Genomic DNA, 18,303 nt, shown 5'->3' on the forward strand with positions numbered 1-18,303 from the left:
GGAAAATAAAATTATCACATTGTCGGAAGATCTTGCCAACTTTAAGTGTAAAGTTTTAACTCGTTTTAAGATATTTCGACTTGTTTGCTGATGGTAAAATAATAAAACGTACTTGTTCAAATAAAATGGCGTGTTCTATACAGAAAGTGGTCATTAATAGCTCATATTAAACAATTTTTTATTCAAGCTTGGTAGAATTTTTTTGTAAAAACGTGCAAAATGATCTACCATCTGCTAGATAAGATGTTTTTTTTTAAAGCTCCAGTGTGTAATATTTGACCACTAGATGGCACTACTGTCCATTGAGAACAAAAACCAGTGCCACAGAGCGCAGCAAGACGCCAGACAAACAAGGTGTCGACCACTGACATAATACTGTAAAATAAATACACATTTCTGAATATTTATAAAAAGTCCTCCTCGTATCCTGATTGTTTCCTGTATCGATCCCCGATCCAAGCTCCGTTCTCCCGTCCCGGCGACCCGAATCCTGCCCGATTCCGTTTCCATTTTATACATGCTATACCTTCTTTCTTTTTGTCCTCCGTATTAAACTCCATTCTCACCCAACACCTCTGAACCATTTTCGTGAATGTAAACAAGTGTGATGGATTAAAGCTGCGCATGCATTGTTGAGGCAGAATTCATGTCAGTTTACAGCAGCCCATTGACACAAAAAGATTGTAAATCATAGATAGGAACAGCTTCAAATAGCACAAGATAGCGAATTTATTTTAGTCAACTAAAAAAAATGTCTTTTGATCGTTGCTCGACTTCTTCCTATGAAGGTACTGGAAAAATTGGCCTTGAAAGTGCTTGAAAAGTGTTATCGTTTGTCCAGGAAAAAGGTGTAAGAACCCTGTTTTCAGCTGCTCCAAGTCTATCTAATGCTCTCTTTTGTTGCTGACTGAAATTTAGAAAATCTGGAAGTAGAGTTTCACATGTTTCCAAGCGGTACCCTTCTAGCTTACCTAGTGTGCTTCAGCTCCATTCTGAGTGACATCGACCTCTAGAGGTGAATTATGACACACGGTCGCTTCAGGAATGCGTTTCTCTCCTGACAGGAAAAAGGAGCAGGCCACCACCAAGAAAGATCGCGTCACGCACTGTTTGACGATTTGCGAGAACATCGTGGCGCAGTCCCTCAGGTACGGTTGGCCTCCGTTCGATTCCCGAAATGTCCAGAAAAACGTTTTGTTTTTTGCCCTTGGAGCAGAACATCTCCAGAGTTCCAGAAATTGCTGGGCATCGCCATGGAAATGTTCTTGCTCTGCAGTGACGACAGCGAATCGGATGTCCGCATGGTCGCCGACGAGTGCCTCAACAAAATCATCAAAGTGAGGCCGAAAAACAACTTTGCTTGCTGTGAAAAAAAGCATGACAAATAAATTGTCAAACCAACAGGGTTTATACATTTGCTTAAAATTTTCGAGAACGCTTGTATTTGAATGTTGTGTTTTCAAGATCAAAATAGCTTATTTTTTGGGTGGGGGTGTATGCTTTAGGCAACATGACAAAGGCACAGGACACAAACTCTTTTTAGCAAGATGTAGAGGAACGCGGAGCAGGTGTCTGATGACTGTACAGTATGTACAGTATGTAGTGGTGCAAGAAGCATCCCTTGTTGTTTTGTTTTTTTTATCTTTTTTTTGATTGAATATTTATTCTTTGTGGTTAATTGACTCATTTTTTTCCCCGCGAAGGACTAAACCAGCGATAACTGAAGCGTGAAGTAGCGAGGGGTCTCTGTATATACTGAGTACTTGCTACTGGGTTGGCAATTTCACGTTGCCGTGGCGCAAAGCAATAGCAGACCAGCATTTTGGATGACGTCGACCAATAGCAGACACGGCATATGCACAAAGAAATGGAATGATCTGCATTTTCAAGCCAAGACTTCCCAAAGCGCTTTACAGCGTGCTTCACATTTCCCAATAGCGGCCGTGCAGCCATGTAAGGCGCTAACCTGCATATTGGGGGTATTCGGGGTTCAGTGTCTTACCCAAGGACACTTCGACATGCAACACGGAGGAGCCGGGATTCGAACGTCGTTTGTTCTTACAATTCTTTCACAAGATACTCATTTCTTTTTATTTCCTGATATATTTTGTCGCATAATATTAACATTTTTGGGGGCTTATCGAGTCGGTTGTAAGATACAGAACTGTACTTAATCACATTTTTGAGTGGAAGTACAATGTTGGCAACAAGATTCTCTTGATATCATTGGAAATTATTTGAATGCAACACAAACTTTTTCTTCTATTTCAGTGTTTTTTTCTACTTTTTTTTTTTAATTCCTTTAAAAAAATCTCATTGTGTTTATTTTTTCCAAGCTGTTACTTTTTTCTTTTTGTTCTCCATTTACTTTTTTCCTACATTTCTTTCTTTTCTTTTTTTCTGTCTTTTTTCTAAATTTGTCCTTTTTTTCTCTTCCTTTTGTTTCTTTTTTTTCCTCAGCTTTTCACCACTTTTTCATTTGGGTATTTTTTTTTTTTCTATTCCCCCATTCTTTTAAGTCATTTTGTGCATAATTTTACAATTGGTCATGTTGGGATGAAAGAAGCAAAAACAACCTGAAGAGCCGTTTAGGACCCGAAAGAGTCGGTTCCATTTAGTGAGCTGAGCTGAAGAAGCCGGTTCTCGACAAACTCCACTAACTTTACTCATTCAAAATACTGCATTTAGAACACAGCGTCAGGGGAACCCGTGTATTTTGACCTTCATGCACTGTAACTTTGACTCAAGTCGCTTCTTAATTAGTAATTTTGAGCTCTGATTTTTGTGCGCTGGCTAGATTTTCTTGTGCGCTGAGAATGTGCGAGCAGTGCGCAACTTAGAGGGAACACTGGTCACAAGTATGAGACCCCCGAAGTAGAGACTGAAACTAATGTTTTTTCAGGCGCTGATGGACTCCAATCTGCCTCGACTGCAGCTGGAGCTCTATAAAGAAATTAAAAAGGTAAGCTTTCTTTCCCCTCTTTTTTTCAAATATAAGAAAATGTCGTCTCGTAGTGTTCGCTGATAATGACGGCATTCCCGCAGAACGGCGCCTCCCGGAGTTTGAGGGCAGCGTTGTGGAGGTTCGCGGAGCTGGCTCACCTCATCAGACCGCAGAAATGCAGGTAGGCGATCGGCCGAGAAGGATTACGGAAAAGGAGGCGGAATCTTTTATATATTTTTCTGGGTGTCCGCGCAGGCCCTATTTGGTCAACCTTTTGCCGTGCCTGAGCCGAATCACCAAGCGTCAGGAGGAGGCCGTGCAAGAGACCCTGGCCTCGGCCGTGCCCAAGATCATGGCCGCCTTGGGACACTTTGCCAACGACGGAGAAGTCAAGGTGGAGCCTACGCAACTCTTGTGCACAATTTCCGATTTGTTGGCTCTTTTCGCTTTTTTTCTTCTTTGCTCGTTTGTTTTATTGCGCTCTCCTTTCTCACTTTCTTGCTTTTTTTTTCTTTTGTTTTCTCTATTTTTTTTTTCCAATTTTGCTATCCTTTTATTTTTTTCCTTTCTTCCTTCCCCCTTCCCCACTTTCCTATCTTTTCTTCACATTTTACTCAACTTTTTCTCATTTTTTCTCAGCTTTCCTTCCCATTTCTTCCCTTGACCCTGCTCTCTTTTACTTCCTTTGATTCAATTCCTTCCTTCATTCGAAACCTCCCCCTATGCCTTCCTTTTCCTTCTTTGTTCATCCCTTTACCCTGCTTCCTTCTTCTTCCTTCTCCTTCCTTTTTCAAAAACTCCCCCCGTCCCTTACTTTCTTCCTGCGTCCCTTCCTTATTCTTTCCTTCCCTTTTCCTTCTTTTTCTTTTTTTATCTTCATTTTCTTCCTTCCATTCAAAACCCTCCTCTCCCCCTTAATTTCTTCTTTCTTTCATGTTTTCCTTTTCTTTCTCCTCAAATTTTACTTTTTCTCATTTTCTCTCTACTTTCCTTCTCATTTCTTCCCTTTACCCTGCTCTCTTTTACTTCTATTCAATTCCTTCCTTCATTCAAAACCTCCCCCTATGCCTTCCTTTTCCTTCTTTGTTCATCCCTTTACCCTGCTTCCTTCTTCCTTCCCCTTCCTTTATTCAAAAACTCCCCCCGTCCCTTCCTTATTTTTTTCCTTTCCCTTTTCTTCTTTTTCTTTTCTTTTCATCTTCATTCTCTTCCTTCCATTCTAAACCTTCCTCTCCCCCTTAATGTCTTATTTCTTTCATTTTTTTCCTCACCTTTTCTTTTTCCTTTCCCTTCCCTCCATTCCCTTCCTTCCTATCCTTCATTAAAAAAGTTTCCTTTCTTTGTTTTTTTTTTGTTCATCTTCCTTTACTTCCTTACATTTTCTTTCTTTTTCTCCCTTTCCTTTCCCTTCCCTCCATTCCCTTCCTTCCTATCCTTCATTCAAAAAAGTGTCCTTACTTTGTTCTTTCTTGGTTTATCTTCCTTTACCTCCTTTTCATTTCATTTCTTTTTCTTCCTTTCCTTTCCTCTTTTTTCCTTTCATTTCCTTCAGTCTTCGCCCCCTACTCTCCTCCCTTTGTTTCCTTCCTTTACCTTCCATCCAATCCTTTCTCATTCCCTCCGACTTTGCCTACCCCCTCCCTGCCTCTGAGTTTCTGATCGACCTCACTCACAATTGGTGATTAATTACCGCGGCGCTTACCGATATGTTTCCTTCTGCGGTCCCAGGTCCTGCTGAAGTCCTTTGTCTCCAACCTGAAGTCCAGCTCGCCTACCATCCGAAGGACTGCCGCCAGCTCGGCCGTCGGCGTGTGCCAACACTCCAGGCGGGCCAGCTACTTCTACACCTGGCTCCTCAACGTGCTGCTCGGTAATACCCCGAACGGGCCGCCACCTTTACGAGAGGCTTCCGATCAATCGCGTTGGCGCGGATCCCCTTCAGGTTTGGTGGTTCCGGTGGAGGAGGAACGTCCGAATCACCTGATCCTGGGCGTTCTGCTGACGCTGCGCTACCTGATGCCTCTGCTGCAGCAGCAGGTCAACACCGCCAGCCTGAAAGGGAGCTTCGGGGTCACCAAGAAGGAGGCTGACGTGCAGCCCACGGCAGAGCAGCTGCTTCAGGTCTGGAGTTTTGCCGTCCGTCCGTTATCTGCACCGCCTATCTTCAGAAGGGTCAAGGGACTATGGTTTTTCGTCCGGGAAATGTGAATGAAGAGCGCCAGTCGTTGAGGTTTTCACTGACGAGAACGCTCGCAGGTGTACGAGTTGACGCTGCACTACACGCAGCACGGGGACCACAACGTGGTGACGGCATCTCTGGAGCTTCTGCAGCAAACCTTCAGGACTCCTCCTCCCGAGCTCCTGCACATCCTCATCAGCGTGGGCGCCGTCCGGCACGCCGGCATCTTCCGGCAGGACGCAGAAAGTCGGACTCGTTCCGGGAGCATCGGGGAGTTCATCGGTAAACGTGCTCGTCGGCTTCTCCTCCTCTTTTTGATTCCGTTTTGTCCTTTTGTTCACCTGACGCTGGATCTTCACGATTGGTGGTCGGCCCGCTCCTTTTGTGTCTTCCGAAAGTCTTAGTCGCTCTTCACCTCCTGTTTGTGCCTCCTGTTTCCTTTCCTTTCAGCAGGAGGTTCTTCCTGCAGTCCGCTCCTCCTTAGGAAACAGAGAGGTGACTGCTTTCCTTTTTGTCCCGCTCTTCTTTTCCGTCTTTGCGAGATTGCTTCTGATTTGTGGGAAGTTTTAATTATAGGAAATAACTTTAACTGTTGCAATCCTTTTACGTGTCATTCTTTTTTTTTTTTTACCCCATGTCATGATTGACATTAACATATGTTTAGTAAACATATCCAGAATATTTTTGTACATTGTTTCTGCTTTTTCTCTCGGTTTCAATTTGAATTTGATTTCTGCCATGCACACTCCATTCCACCAGAGGTCAGCACTGCACTGACTCATTCCTCTCATGACTTCAACATTATATTTTATTTCTTTGACTTCCAGGCAAAATGCTTTCAGGGGAGGAGGAGGGTCTGGAAGATGATTCTGAGAAGACCGAGGTCACTACTGGTGCTTTCACAGGTGGGGTGATCCGGTTACTTTGTTAATATTGGTAAAAATATGATAAATAGTTATATCGATTCAGTGTTAAAATTCGTTCTCATGCATTTTCACATTACATTATGAATACATTTTAATATGATCAGTATAATAGAATTTGTTTTCAACATATTGCTCTGCTGAGCATCTGCAAATGCAATGTGAGGCATGCAGCGTGCGATACGGAGACCAAGACCAAGGATCCTATTTTTGTGCACACTTCAGCCGCAAACAATATAATTATAGTATTAAAAAGCTAACAGCAAGTCGATCCATCCAGTAATCCCCCCCTCCCCCTATTTCATAATGGAGGGTTACCTATCTATCCATTATCTGCACCGCCTATCCTCAGTAGGGTCGCGGGGGTGCTGGAGCCCATCCCAGGGTTACCTATCTATTGATTATTTTCTTCAAAAGAAGCCGTGCATAACCTTTTGTAATAATGATGAATGAGTAAGGTTGAGCAGTGTGGAAAATAGATGGATGGAAGATGTAAGTTAAGTTTTTTTTAATAAATCTGACTGTGCCTTTCCAGACACTGACCTCACTGCACATCACTGCTTGTCATTAGTTTTTGTCATCATTATCCGCATTTCTTTCCCTCCAGCATCCGTCGGCGAGGTCTCAGCAGCCCAGGTGGACATCATCACGGAACAGCCCCGCTCCTCCCAGCCCGCCCTGCAGCCGGGGGATTCGGTGGACTTGAGCGTCTCTTCGGACCAAGGCGGGGGTGGAACGTCCGCCTCCGACACGATGGAGTCGCCCAACGAAGAGGAGATGATGAGTCGGAGCTCCAGCGGAGGGGCCAACGCCACGCCCGAGACGGCCGACGACACCACGCCGGAAAACGTCACGCCTGAAGAGGGGCCCTCCGCGGAGGGCGGCTCGCCCCCGCCCAGCGACTCCTCGCAGACCACCACCGAAGGGCCCGACTCTGCCGTCACGCCTTCGGATGTTCCAGAGCTGGTCAGTTTTCACCAGCTTCATACAATTTTTGATCCTTTCAAATCATGTACTCCAAGGGTCGGGAACATTTTTGAACCAAAATATATATTTTTTATTTTATTTATTCTTTTGTGAGAGAGAGGTATACCATATATTTTAGGACCAATTTCAGCAAAACCCCCAAACCCTCTTCCCAGACAAAATCTACATTTTTGGCTCATTTTATTTCACTGTGTGACATGACATGATTTGAAAAAAATGTATAAATTTCTTATCAACGTACAACCAAAATGGGGTCTGTTTGTTTAACAACTTGACTGTAAACCTTAGTTGGCATTGTGGGCTTTATATACTGGACTGAAAAAAATATACCGTGTTGAAGTTACGGCGGTTGTGTGCGCGTCAAATTTGACTCTGCGTTTACCGGAATTGTAAGAGCCTGGAAAATTTTTGCATGAGTTCTGGAAAACTTTTCCATGTCCAGAATTTTATCTTCAAGCCTTATGTACTCATGAAAAGAACCACATCGGCCTTGCGAGCCATAGGTCCCCGACCCCTGGTGCACGCCATTTAACAATTTTGTACGACAATTTAAAATAAATAAATAAAATTTAAAAAATATATATGTTAGGCCGATCTTGATTCTACTCCAGATCCTCTCAGTCACTGGAGAAGACAACAACGTCATGGTAGATTGCTAATATTGTCGCGGTACACTAGCATATGTTATCTTTGAACAAGCATTTATAATTTGTGCATATTGCGGCCTTTTTGACATGCGCATGTACGTCATGTTATATCCATTTTTATATAATTTGATCTTGAATTTGTGTTATAATCGAAGAATCAACCGATTATAATCGTTTAAGCATGAAAGAATCAAAGTAAGAAAAGAAGAACTCGGACATCAGGTCAACACCAAAAAAGAATGTGAATCTCTCCAAAAGCAATGAGTCTGGATCATTTTAAAGGTCCTTCATTTCTCGTTCCGTGGTGAAAGGATGTCAAGGTGGCCTTATATGCTCACACATTTCTTTTTTAATTTTACATAGTCGGTCTTACTGTGAGTAAATGGTTGCCACTTTGTGTTTGTAAGGTTTATTATCGCTTAATAAGGGGAGCAATTGGCTGAGGTGGACAGGTATAGTACTGTAAGAGTGAGTGGGTTGTAAGCTAGCTTGCCCGTTTTGGAAGAAGAGGAGCTTTTTGTTTCTCTGCTTGGTCCTTGGTACATCATTTCAGTAATCAGGAATTCAGATTAATCATGCCTGAATTGTATGCATGTCGTGGCATCACTTTGGTGGAAATTGGAATTCAATTTGTCATCGAAACTTTGAAATGCTCAATGACTTGAAAAAGGCCATCCTGATGGTGCAAGACCGTTTAGAATCAGGCACAATTGCACAGTGCTCAAGTGCTTAAGACACCTCAACAGCATTGATAATGAATTACAATAATGAAAGGGTATTAACACAAAAATTAAAAAAATGTATGATTTGAAATCAATATTGCATGATCCCTTGTGTAAAAGATTGTTAACCACTTTTTTATTTTGCAGCATTGAGGGTGATCACTATTGTTGGGTAAAATATATTTTGAATATGTTAGTTCTTGATTTGATGACCCTATTGGTTTTATTTTGATCAATTATTACTGATGTGTCCTGTCTCTCATTGTGTGTATAATTCCAGAAGTTAGGTTATAGACCTGACAGACCTGATTTTTTTAATGAGTTTATTTTAATTTTTTTTTAAACAATCGCCGTCATAATTTTGACCTACCAGACATTTCTTTCTTGCGTTTCACTTCATTTGACTTGATTGGCCTACTCATGACACTGAGACAACGGCCGCCTGAATCAAAGGACCAATTCACAGTCATTATGATATTAACAGTCATTCACCAATGTGTTTTTGTGTTTTTCTATAAGGTGCTGGACGGCAGCGAGAGTCAGTACTCTGGAATGCAGATCGGAACGCTGCAGGATGAGGAAGACGAAGGGGCGGCACCTTCGGGCCAAGAGGAGATGGCTTTTCAACCTTCGGCACTGGGTAACGTTTACAAATAAAACAAAAACGAAGGACAGGATTGAGAAGATGTCTCCACTGTATGCAGCTCATAGCAAACGACACCTGTTGGACCTGAGAGGTCACAATCGGCAAGGTTCCGACTGCAGCGTAGACCGCTTCGTCCCCAAGGAGGAGCCCGGCGAAATAGAAGCTGACGCTAAGGTTGGAAATGCGAGTACCTACCCTCGTCCTTTATTGACACGTTGTCATTTACCAGCCGGCAAGCATCAACGGTCCTATCGGACATTACACTGACCAGACTGCCGAGCCGCTTGTGCACTGCGTCAGGCTTCTTGCTGCTTCGTTTCTGTTGACTGGGCAGAAGAATGGTGAGTGTGAAATCATTCAATGGGATGAAAGCAAATGACGATGATCGAAGTCGAGTCATGTTTATTTGTATAGCCCTGAATCACAAGAAGTCTCGCAGGGCTGTACACTGTGTACAAACAATACACAGACATAATACACATGAAATATGGGTTGTAACAGAATGTCGGGTTGACAGCTTCCCGAGGTCAACTTTATTCATAACCTAGAGAATAGAAGTGTGCTTTAAGCCTAGATTTAAACAGTTCCATTGAGTTTTCAAAAGGGATTTCTGAGGGGAGAGCATTCCACAGCACCGAGAACGCACTCGTACTGCCGGATTTCTAGTAGACCAGAGTGTTACGAGTGAAGTCTCCAAGCAGGAACATAGAAAGATGTGAAGGGGCAAGTCCATGCATCATTTTGTATAATACCAACAGAACCTTAAAATCACATCTTAAGGCAAGGCAAGGCAAGTTTATTTGTATAGCACAATTCATACACAAGGCAATTCAAAGTACCGTATTTTCCGCACTATAGGGCGCACCGGGATATAGGGCGCACCCCCAAAAAATAGTTTTTGGTCTTTTATCTTCCATAGATAAGGCGCACCAAATTATAAGGCGCTACAATGGGAACGTCGACAAAACAGTCAGATGATTCAGTCAAACTGATTACCCCCTTAACATTCCCAAAGCTTGCAACGAAGCAAATACGTGTCGTAGACACGTGCGGATGCGGTGTCCGTACGATGTCACTCAAATGCGTCGTTCCATCATTCGGAAGGTTAAAGTCTTGGGATTCAAGAAATGCCAACCATTCCTTAGTTTCTGTTTTCTTTTCGCTTGCAATATTACTGTGCATATGACAATAAACACTTGGAATTTAGTTAAATTCACTCAACTCATCACAGCAACATCAAGATCGTTCTAAAACAAGATACCGGGAAAATATAAAGCCGCATAGCTCACCTAAGTTCTCACGTTCAATAATGATACGCAGCCATGGTCTTCTTACAACCGTGAGTGAAGTAAATCCAGGAGAGTCAAATATTTCCAAATACAGACTAATGAAACATGTTTCTTTTTGGCGTACTTTAGCAAGCTTGCTATTCAGAGTCATCTTTTGCGGCCAATTGCAGGCTTTGTTTTGCTCCTGTAGCCTATCCGAGGCTCCGAATAACTTCAGCCAATAGCGATCGATTTAACTGATGATTGACACATCTTTTTCGGCCAATTGCAGGGTTTGTTTTGGCCCTCTAGCCTATCCGAGGCTCCGAATAACTTCAGCCAGTAGCGATCGATTCAAATGATGATTGACCCATTGGTTAGCCAATGAAACGCCTGTATATAAATCCCAGCATACACTGCAGACTACTCCACGTTCGGGGGAAAATCGAGTCGGCAATATTGGTCATACCTCACTGTGAATGTGTAAAACTAGAGTGTCATGCCCAATTTCGTTGTCACAATATGTTAACCCATTTTGTAACAATGACAATAAAGGTATATTCTATTCTATTCTATTATTTGCCCTCATGTAGGTTTTGGATCAGGTGATGGTGTCATATTAGTCTGTGGTTAACAATAATCTGTGGTCTGTGCAGCCCTTTGAGACTCTTTGTGATTTACACTTACACTTGTGATCAACACCCCCCTGCGGAACTGGCTGCTGGACTTCCTCTGTGACAGACCCCAATCAGTGCGGATAGGTCAGAACAGTTCAGATGTCATCTACCTCAGCACGGGCTCCCCCCAAGGCTGCGTCCTAAGCCCCTTGCTGTTCACCTTGATGACACACGACTGCGTCCCTAGGTCCGCCACAAACCACATCGTGAAGTATGCTGACGACACAACAGTGGTGGGCCTCATCAGGGATGACAACGACCTGGCCTACAGAGAGGAGGTGGAGCAGTTGGTGGGCTGGTGCAGGGACAACAGCCTGGTCCTGAATGTCGACAAAACTAAAGAGATCATTGTCGACTTTAGGAAAAACCAGCCCAACCATGCCCCACTTTGCATCAACAACAAGGCTGTGGAGGTTGTCAGCAGTATCAGGTTCCTAGGGGTGCACATTACAAACAAACTCACCTGGTCCGTGAACACTGCATCACTGGTTAAGAGGGCACAGCAGCGCCTGTACTTCCTGCGGAGGATGAGGAGAGCCCACCTGCCCCCACCCTCCCTCATCACATTCTACAGGGGCACCATAGAGAGTATCCTGACCAGCTGTATCTCTGTGTGGTGTGGAGGCTTCAGCGCTACCGACTGGGGTAGTGTGAGGAGGGTAACGAGGACAGCAGAGAAAATAATCGGGACTACACTTCCCTCCATTCAGGACATTGGCCAGAAGCGCTGCCTATCCCATGCTAAGAACATTACCGGGGACCCCTCTCACCCCCATCATGGACTGTTCACTCTGCTAGCCTCTGGGAAGAGGTACTGCAGTGTGCGGTGCAGGACCACCAGGCTCCGCAATAGTCTAGTCCCCCTGGCCATTAGACTGTTAAATGGTCAATCTAACATATAGTAAACTTAAATCTAAACGGCTGCTAATCCGACTTTTTGCACTACTGGCAGTTTTTTATAGCTTGCCACTCCTTGCACATTGCTCTCTGCACTATTGTAATTACAGCGTTATTGTTACAGTGTTAATGTTACTGTGTACCTGACTTGTTAACCTGACTGCCCATTTTGCACATCTGGTTAGCTACTCTTCTTGCACTATCGGCACTATGGTAAAATACTATACGTAGCCAAAATACAATACAACTTTATTTATATCTGTACATTCAAGGAAACTGTGGGGGTCAGATGCATCGACATTTCGTTCTGTATACACGTGTACTAGAATGACAATAAAGTAGATCTGAATCTGAATCTGAATCTGATTAAGGGCGTCACAAATGAACATGACTTGACTCGACTGGTAATATTCTTAATGTGTAACTGAAGGGATAGGCATTTCCAACCAATTTACTCTTCGTGACAGTACTTTGGTCATGGGATACAATGTAAATTTCCTCCCTAGGTGTGATTCCAGACAAGGAAGTCCGCGTGAGCGTGAAGGCCCTGGCGGTCAGTTGCATCGGAGCCGCCGGGGCTCTGCTTCCCGAAGCCTTTTTTAATTGCCTCTACCTGGAGCCGCTGGACGGCGTTCCTCTGGAAGGTAAAAAAACATTTTCTCAACCTATTTTTTTTCTTCTTTGGCTGTTGCATTTTGGAAAGAATGCATTGCTATTTATGTGTAGGCTAGCCCACCTTTCTCCAGCTAAATGTAACTGTCACAAAAGCATGTATTGAATGTCAGGTCTATTAGTCAAGTTAGAAATGAAATATACGAGAGACAAGAGACCTCCATTTTGACTCATGCAATCAGTTAAATTCCTCAACCTTAATTCCCTTAGCGGACGCTCAGAGCTAGGGTCTGGGTGAGGTTGGTCTGAATCGGGTTTTCCATAAGAAAACATTCCATCAGTCTCAAAGACCTTTTTAAGAAAATGCTCCACAAAGTATGATGGGGAATGGTCTGCATTTATATAGCGCTTTTCAAGTCACTGAAGACCTCGCAAAGCGCTTTACAATGTGCTCCACACTCACCCATTCACCCACTCACACACCGATAGCGGTGACAGCCATGCAAGGCAACTATTTGCTTATCAGGGGCATTAGGGGTTCAAGGAGCCGCCCAATTCACGGTCTAAATAAGCGAGAATCAATAATCTGCATTGGCTGCTCATTTATTAAATGGACAGTTTGTATTATTTGACCACTAAATTTCGCTGTATTGTGTAGTGCAACCCAAAACAAGTGTGCTAAAAAGCACAAGAAAGGATAGAAGCTACTGCTAAGCCGTACCATTGTTCCTCTAATTTTCATTGACTGCCATTCGCGAGTTTATTTTGTTTTGTTTTGGTTACCCATAGAAGAAGAAGAAGAATTTACTTTTATTGTCATTCTTTGTAACTATGCACACAGAACGAAATGTCGATACACCTGACCCGTACAGTTAAACTGTAGCAGCAAGATGGTAGGACAATTATATCAGCTCCCTCTCGGTGAAGCTATTGTTATGTAAAATAAATAAGTGTTTTAAAACATGCATGTTTTTATCATACTTTATTTTTTTTTGCTTTTTTTAATGGTTGGATTTTACCACCAGAAGGTTCTTCATGATACACAGTTCCTTTAAACTTTCATATTTAGGCAGGGGGACCTCAACATTTCATCACAGGGTTGAGACCTCTGCCTTAACCTCATCTTGCTAAGCCTCCTCTTTTATTGAAAAATAATTTAGATACAGAGCTTGAGGAGAGGGCTGTAAACACTCTCAATCCTGAATGCTAGGAAGCAAAGGCCCATACTGCTTACCGATTACGATACTTAATAGCGTTTTTTAGGCTAGTGTTTGCTGGCTTGAGTGGGTTGCTTTAAGTCTTGAAAAGTCTGCCTCCGATCGATGTCTTTCCAGAGCAGCAGTATGTGAGCGACGTGCTGGACCTCATCCACCACGGAGACCCCCAAATCCGAGGAGCCACCGCTATCCTCTGTGCCGCCATCCTGCAGGCGGCGCTCACCAAAACGCGTTATAACCTCCACACTTGGCTGGACGGCGTGCAGAGCAACACAGGTTCGAATCCGTGAGGGAAGACGGTCGGTTGGGAATCTTCAAGTCTCCCTTTGGTTTTCAGGCAACCCTTTGTCCCTGGTGGACTTAGTGCCTTTGCTACGGAAATCGCTTCAAGACGAATCGTCGGTGACTTGCAAGATGGCGTGCTCTGCAGTCAGGGTAAGTTTCTGTCTTTCTCTCGATTTGTTTCTTCGTTAAAGGCTTCTTGTTTATTTCAGCACTGCATCATGACCGTTTGCAGCAGCACACTCAGCGATCTGGGCCTGCAATTAGCCATCGACCTGCTGGCCCTCACGGACTCGTCCTATTGGCTCGTGCGGACAGAATTGTTGGAGACGCTGGCAGAGATGGATTTTCGGTAAGTCTTCGAGATCGTCCATAAAGAAAATGCACGAATCACTGAAAATCGTTTTCGGTTCGCTCTCCTAGGTTAGTCAATTTTCTGGAGAGGAAGACGGAAACTTTGCACAAAGGCAATCATCACTACACTGGGGTATTCCAAGCTATTCTTTTCCTCATTTTGCAATATTTGATCCTCCAATGTGGGTTTTTGCCATCTTCTTTTTAGCGTCTGCGGCTTCAGGACCGGGTTCTCAAAGTGATCGTTCGTCTCCTCGGCGACGACGATCCCAGAGTTCGCCACGTGGCGGCTTCCGCTGTCAGCAGGTATGCTTACTTGCCACGCCAACGACTTGAAAATAGAGCTTTCCGTTTTTTTCGTTTTCCTCCACCAGGCTGGTACGGAGATTGTTTTACGAGTGTGACCAGGGCCAGACCGACCCCGTCGTGGCCATGGCCCGAGACCAGAGTTCGGTTTACCTGCAGCTGCTCATGCACGAGGCCCAAGCACCCTCGCAGTTTACCGTCAGCACCATCACCAGGTAACTGCACAAATTTTCATGACAATTTAACATTTGAATATATCATGAATCCGTGAGGAGGTAAGGGTTGCAAAGTGAAATTGGTGTATAGCAGGGGATACTGTGGGGTCTAAATCGACCTATTTTACATGTTGTGGGAGAGCTATTTTAAAGTTGGCTGATCGCTAAAAAGATATACCAGGCATTTTGACTTCTTTACAACTGCCAGTTGGAGAGGGGGAGGGGCCAGGAGAAGAGGAACTTACTCACGTCCGTCTCCTTGGCCGCGCTCCTAACTCTGGGGGCCCTTCCCCTACCAAACTGCATTTATTTAGGCAGAACAAAGAAAGAGAAAGAAAGAAATGCCTCTTTGGGCGATACCAATATTTGAAACAGAAACGTGATACCATCTGGTTTAGAGATACACACTTTTGGGGAAGTACCCTAAGCTCACCTTACAGATACACACCCTAATGTAGATTAAATGCACTCTGAAACCCCTGTTCCCTTGATAAAATCATTAAAATAACAAATTAGTATATAGCAAGTACTACCTATATGTAATATATGTGCATAATATTACATCACATCAAGTTCCTAGGGGTGCACATTACAAACAAACTCACCTGGTCCGTGAACACTGCATCACTGGTTAAGAGGGCACAGCAGCGCCTGTACTTCCTGCGGAGGATGAGGAGAGCCCACCTGCCCCCACCCCCCTCATCACATTCTACAGGGGCACCATAGAGAGTATCCTGACCAGCTGTATCTCTGTGTGGTGTGGAGGCTGCAGCGCTACCGACTGGGGTAGTGTGAGGAGGGTAACGAGGACAGCAGAGAAAATAATCGGGACTACACTTCCCTCCATTCAGGACATTGGCCAGAAGCGCTGCCTATCCCATGCTAAGAACATTATCGGGGACCCCTCTCACCCCCATCATGGACTGTTCACTCTGCTAGCCTCTGGGAAGAGGTACTGCAGTGTGCGGTGCAGGACCACCAGGTTCCGCAGTAGTCTAGTCCCCCTGGCCATTAGACTGTTAAATGGTCAATCTAACATATAGTTAACCTAAATCTTAACGGCTGCTAATCTGACTTTTTGCACTACTGGCAGTTCTTTATAGCTTGCCACTCCTTGCACATTTGCTCTCTGCACTATTGTACTTACAGCGTTATTGTTACAGTGTTAATGTTACTGTTTACCTGACTTGTTAACCTGACTGCCCATTTTGCACATCCGGTTAGCTACTCCTCTTGCACTATCGGCACTATGGTAAAATACTATACGTAGCCATAATACAATACAACTTTTACTTATATCTGTACATTCAAGGAAACTGTGCGGGTCAGATGTATCGACATTTCGTTCTGTATACACGTGTACTAGAATGACAATAAAGTAAATCTGATCTGATCTGAAATTGATATACATGTAAAGAGAATATGACACTGTATTTACCTTTGGTGTCACGTAACTGGTTGAGAAGATTAGCGGGTGGATGCAGAAGGTAGGGGTGAAACGGCGGATCAAAATTGATTTAAAAACTTTCACTTGTGAAGATTGTCATGACCTGAAAAGAGTTTCTTGCTTTAATCACCCCATTATTGCTAATAACTCAATTGTCAACGGCCATATTCTTTTGCGATGTGAAAATATTTGTGTCTTCATATTTCTTGCTCATCACAATCTCTTATAGCTTCTTCCTTTAGCATGACTGCAAGCATTGGGACCCATAGTGAATAAATATAGTACAAAAAGTACAGTACTGAATCACCATCTTGCAATTTTTTTACAAAGAAGATGAGGAAAAATAAGGCATCGTGCAACGAAGTACAGCTTTTTCATAGTGCCGTAAAGCAAATTAATCGCGAACCGGCATTTTATACAGTGTGTAGAAACAGCAAAATGGCATCTTAGAAATGTAACTTGTCATATGTGCAAACACTGCAAAGTTTGAATCTTTGTTTTTGGGCTCACGAAAGAATTTGCGATGGATGTGATCTAGTAGGAAAATGCTGTAACGAGGGGTCCGAAAATAATCTTGTCATGGTCGCCTTGGCGACCGGTCTGCCCCGCCCCCTGGACCCAGCTGAAGCAGTTCAACTAATCGAGTGTCTGCTATTTAAGGCTGGATTGTGGGTTTGCGGGTGCGGGCTCATTATATATATCCACATTCCCGGTCTGTTATGCTTGTCCTGTTTTAGTTTAAAACTTTGTCCGTTCTGTTATGCCTTGTCCTGTTTAGTTGAGTTAGAAGAATCAACTGTTTGTTTTGTCATGTCCCAGAGTTTTGGACAACTTTTATTTTGTTAAATAAAACCTATGGATCGTCAACGCATTTGAGTTCTCCCTTCCTGCCTCCTGCATCCGTTCTGGTCCGATCACTCCTTCGACCCCACCTCGCCTCGTGACAAATCTTATTTCGCTCCGTAAAGTGAAAATGTTGTGAGGTCCACCGTTCCTGAACATGTTTCTGGGCACGCAAATTTGTTGTATACGTGAAGTCACCGTATCCTGGGACTGTTTTTTTCGTTCCTATTTCAAGTTGAGGCTTTCTTTCCAGGACATATCGCGGTTTCACCCTGTCCAACATGGCGTCCGACGTGACGGTGGAAAACAACTTGTCCCGAGTGGTCGCTGCCATCTCCCACGCTTTAACCTCCTCCACCTCCAGGGCTATGACTGTAAGTTCTACTACATGCCGCGGTTCTTCAATATTCCAACCCATGACGTCATTTTTCTCTCCTTCAGTTCGGCTGCTGCGAGGCGCTGTGTCTCCTAGCCTCTAATTTCCCAGTGTGCACTTGGAGCACCGGCTGGCACTGCGGCTATGTCAATTCCTCCAGTTCCTCGCGAGCCGGCCTGGACCGCAGCAGGGGTCGGGCTTCAAGGTTTATCAATGTGCCTTCCCACAAATGACTCCTTTTAATGTTTTCTGATACTTGTATTCATTTTTTTTAGTCAGTCCCAGCCCAACAATACTCCAAACTCTTCAGCCCCCGATCCGGAACAAAAGACTCTAACTGTGGGAGTGACCAACATGGTGCTTTCCTTGTTGTCTTCCGCCTGGTTCCCGTTGGACCTCTCGGCACACCAGGACGCTTTGTTGCTCGCTGGCAACCTGCTTGCTGGTAAGGCTTGCTAATCCACCAAGGCTTGAAAAAACTTGCAGAAATCCAAGTAGGGATATAGTATCGCTGTTAGACTTTTGTGTCCTTGGTGCACCACAGAATTTTTTATATTCCAGACTACAGAGCGCACCTAATTAATAGCCGCATGCTCAAATTTAAGAAATAAACTCAATTTTGTTAATGTACAAGCTGGGTGTTGTCAAGAATTTAACTATATTAAAATATGTATCGTTTACCAAATTGTTCGAATGAGTTATCTGACTCCATTAACCAAACACAACTTACATTCGCCTAACAATGCATGCTCGTTTTTTTT

General features: G+C 43.8%; 1 protein-coding gene across 1 annotated transcript in view; it reads left to right on the forward strand.

Moving 5' to 3' along the window:
- The window catches only part of htt (huntingtin), a 65,800-nt gene that overhangs the window by 3,165 nt on the left and 44,332 nt on the right, over positions 1–18,303 (forward strand). The window contains exons 2-25 of the mRNA XM_088341237.1: positions 1,065–1,148; positions 1,217–1,337; positions 2,903–2,962; positions 3,046–3,125; positions 3,200–3,338; positions 4,673–4,814; positions 4,887–5,065; positions 5,201–5,405; positions 5,577–5,618; positions 5,951–6,028; positions 6,654–7,012; positions 8,922–9,042; positions 9,107–9,222; positions 9,278–9,389; positions 12,397–12,534; positions 13,837–13,995; positions 14,057–14,154; positions 14,214–14,353; positions 14,425–14,488; positions 14,564–14,661; positions 14,730–14,876; positions 17,420–17,540; positions 17,608–17,747; positions 17,818–17,987. Of these exons, the coding sequence (XP_088197363.1) occupies positions 1,065–1,148; positions 1,217–1,337; positions 2,903–2,962; positions 3,046–3,125; positions 3,200–3,338; positions 4,673–4,814; positions 4,887–5,065; positions 5,201–5,405; positions 5,577–5,618; positions 5,951–6,028; positions 6,654–7,012; positions 8,922–9,042; positions 9,107–9,222; positions 9,278–9,389; positions 12,397–12,534; positions 13,837–13,995; positions 14,057–14,154; positions 14,214–14,353; positions 14,425–14,488; positions 14,564–14,661; positions 14,730–14,876; positions 17,420–17,540; positions 17,608–17,747; positions 17,818–17,987 (3,113 nt within the window). The remainder of the gene's footprint in view (positions 1–1,064; positions 1,149–1,216; positions 1,338–2,902; positions 2,963–3,045; positions 3,126–3,199; positions 3,339–4,672; positions 4,815–4,886; positions 5,066–5,200; positions 5,406–5,576; positions 5,619–5,950; positions 6,029–6,653; positions 7,013–8,921; positions 9,043–9,106; positions 9,223–9,277; positions 9,390–12,396; positions 12,535–13,836; positions 13,996–14,056; positions 14,155–14,213; positions 14,354–14,424; positions 14,489–14,563; positions 14,662–14,729; positions 14,877–17,419; positions 17,541–17,607; positions 17,748–17,817; positions 17,988–18,303) is intronic.

This window comes from Urocampus carinirostris, chromosome 8, assembly GCF_059441175.1.
Source record: "Urocampus carinirostris isolate Australia breed hairy pipefish chromosome 8, RoL_Ucar_1.0, whole genome shotgun sequence".
NCBI classification, from domain to species: Eukaryota; Metazoa; Chordata; class Actinopteri; order Syngnathiformes; family Syngnathidae; genus Urocampus; species Urocampus carinirostris.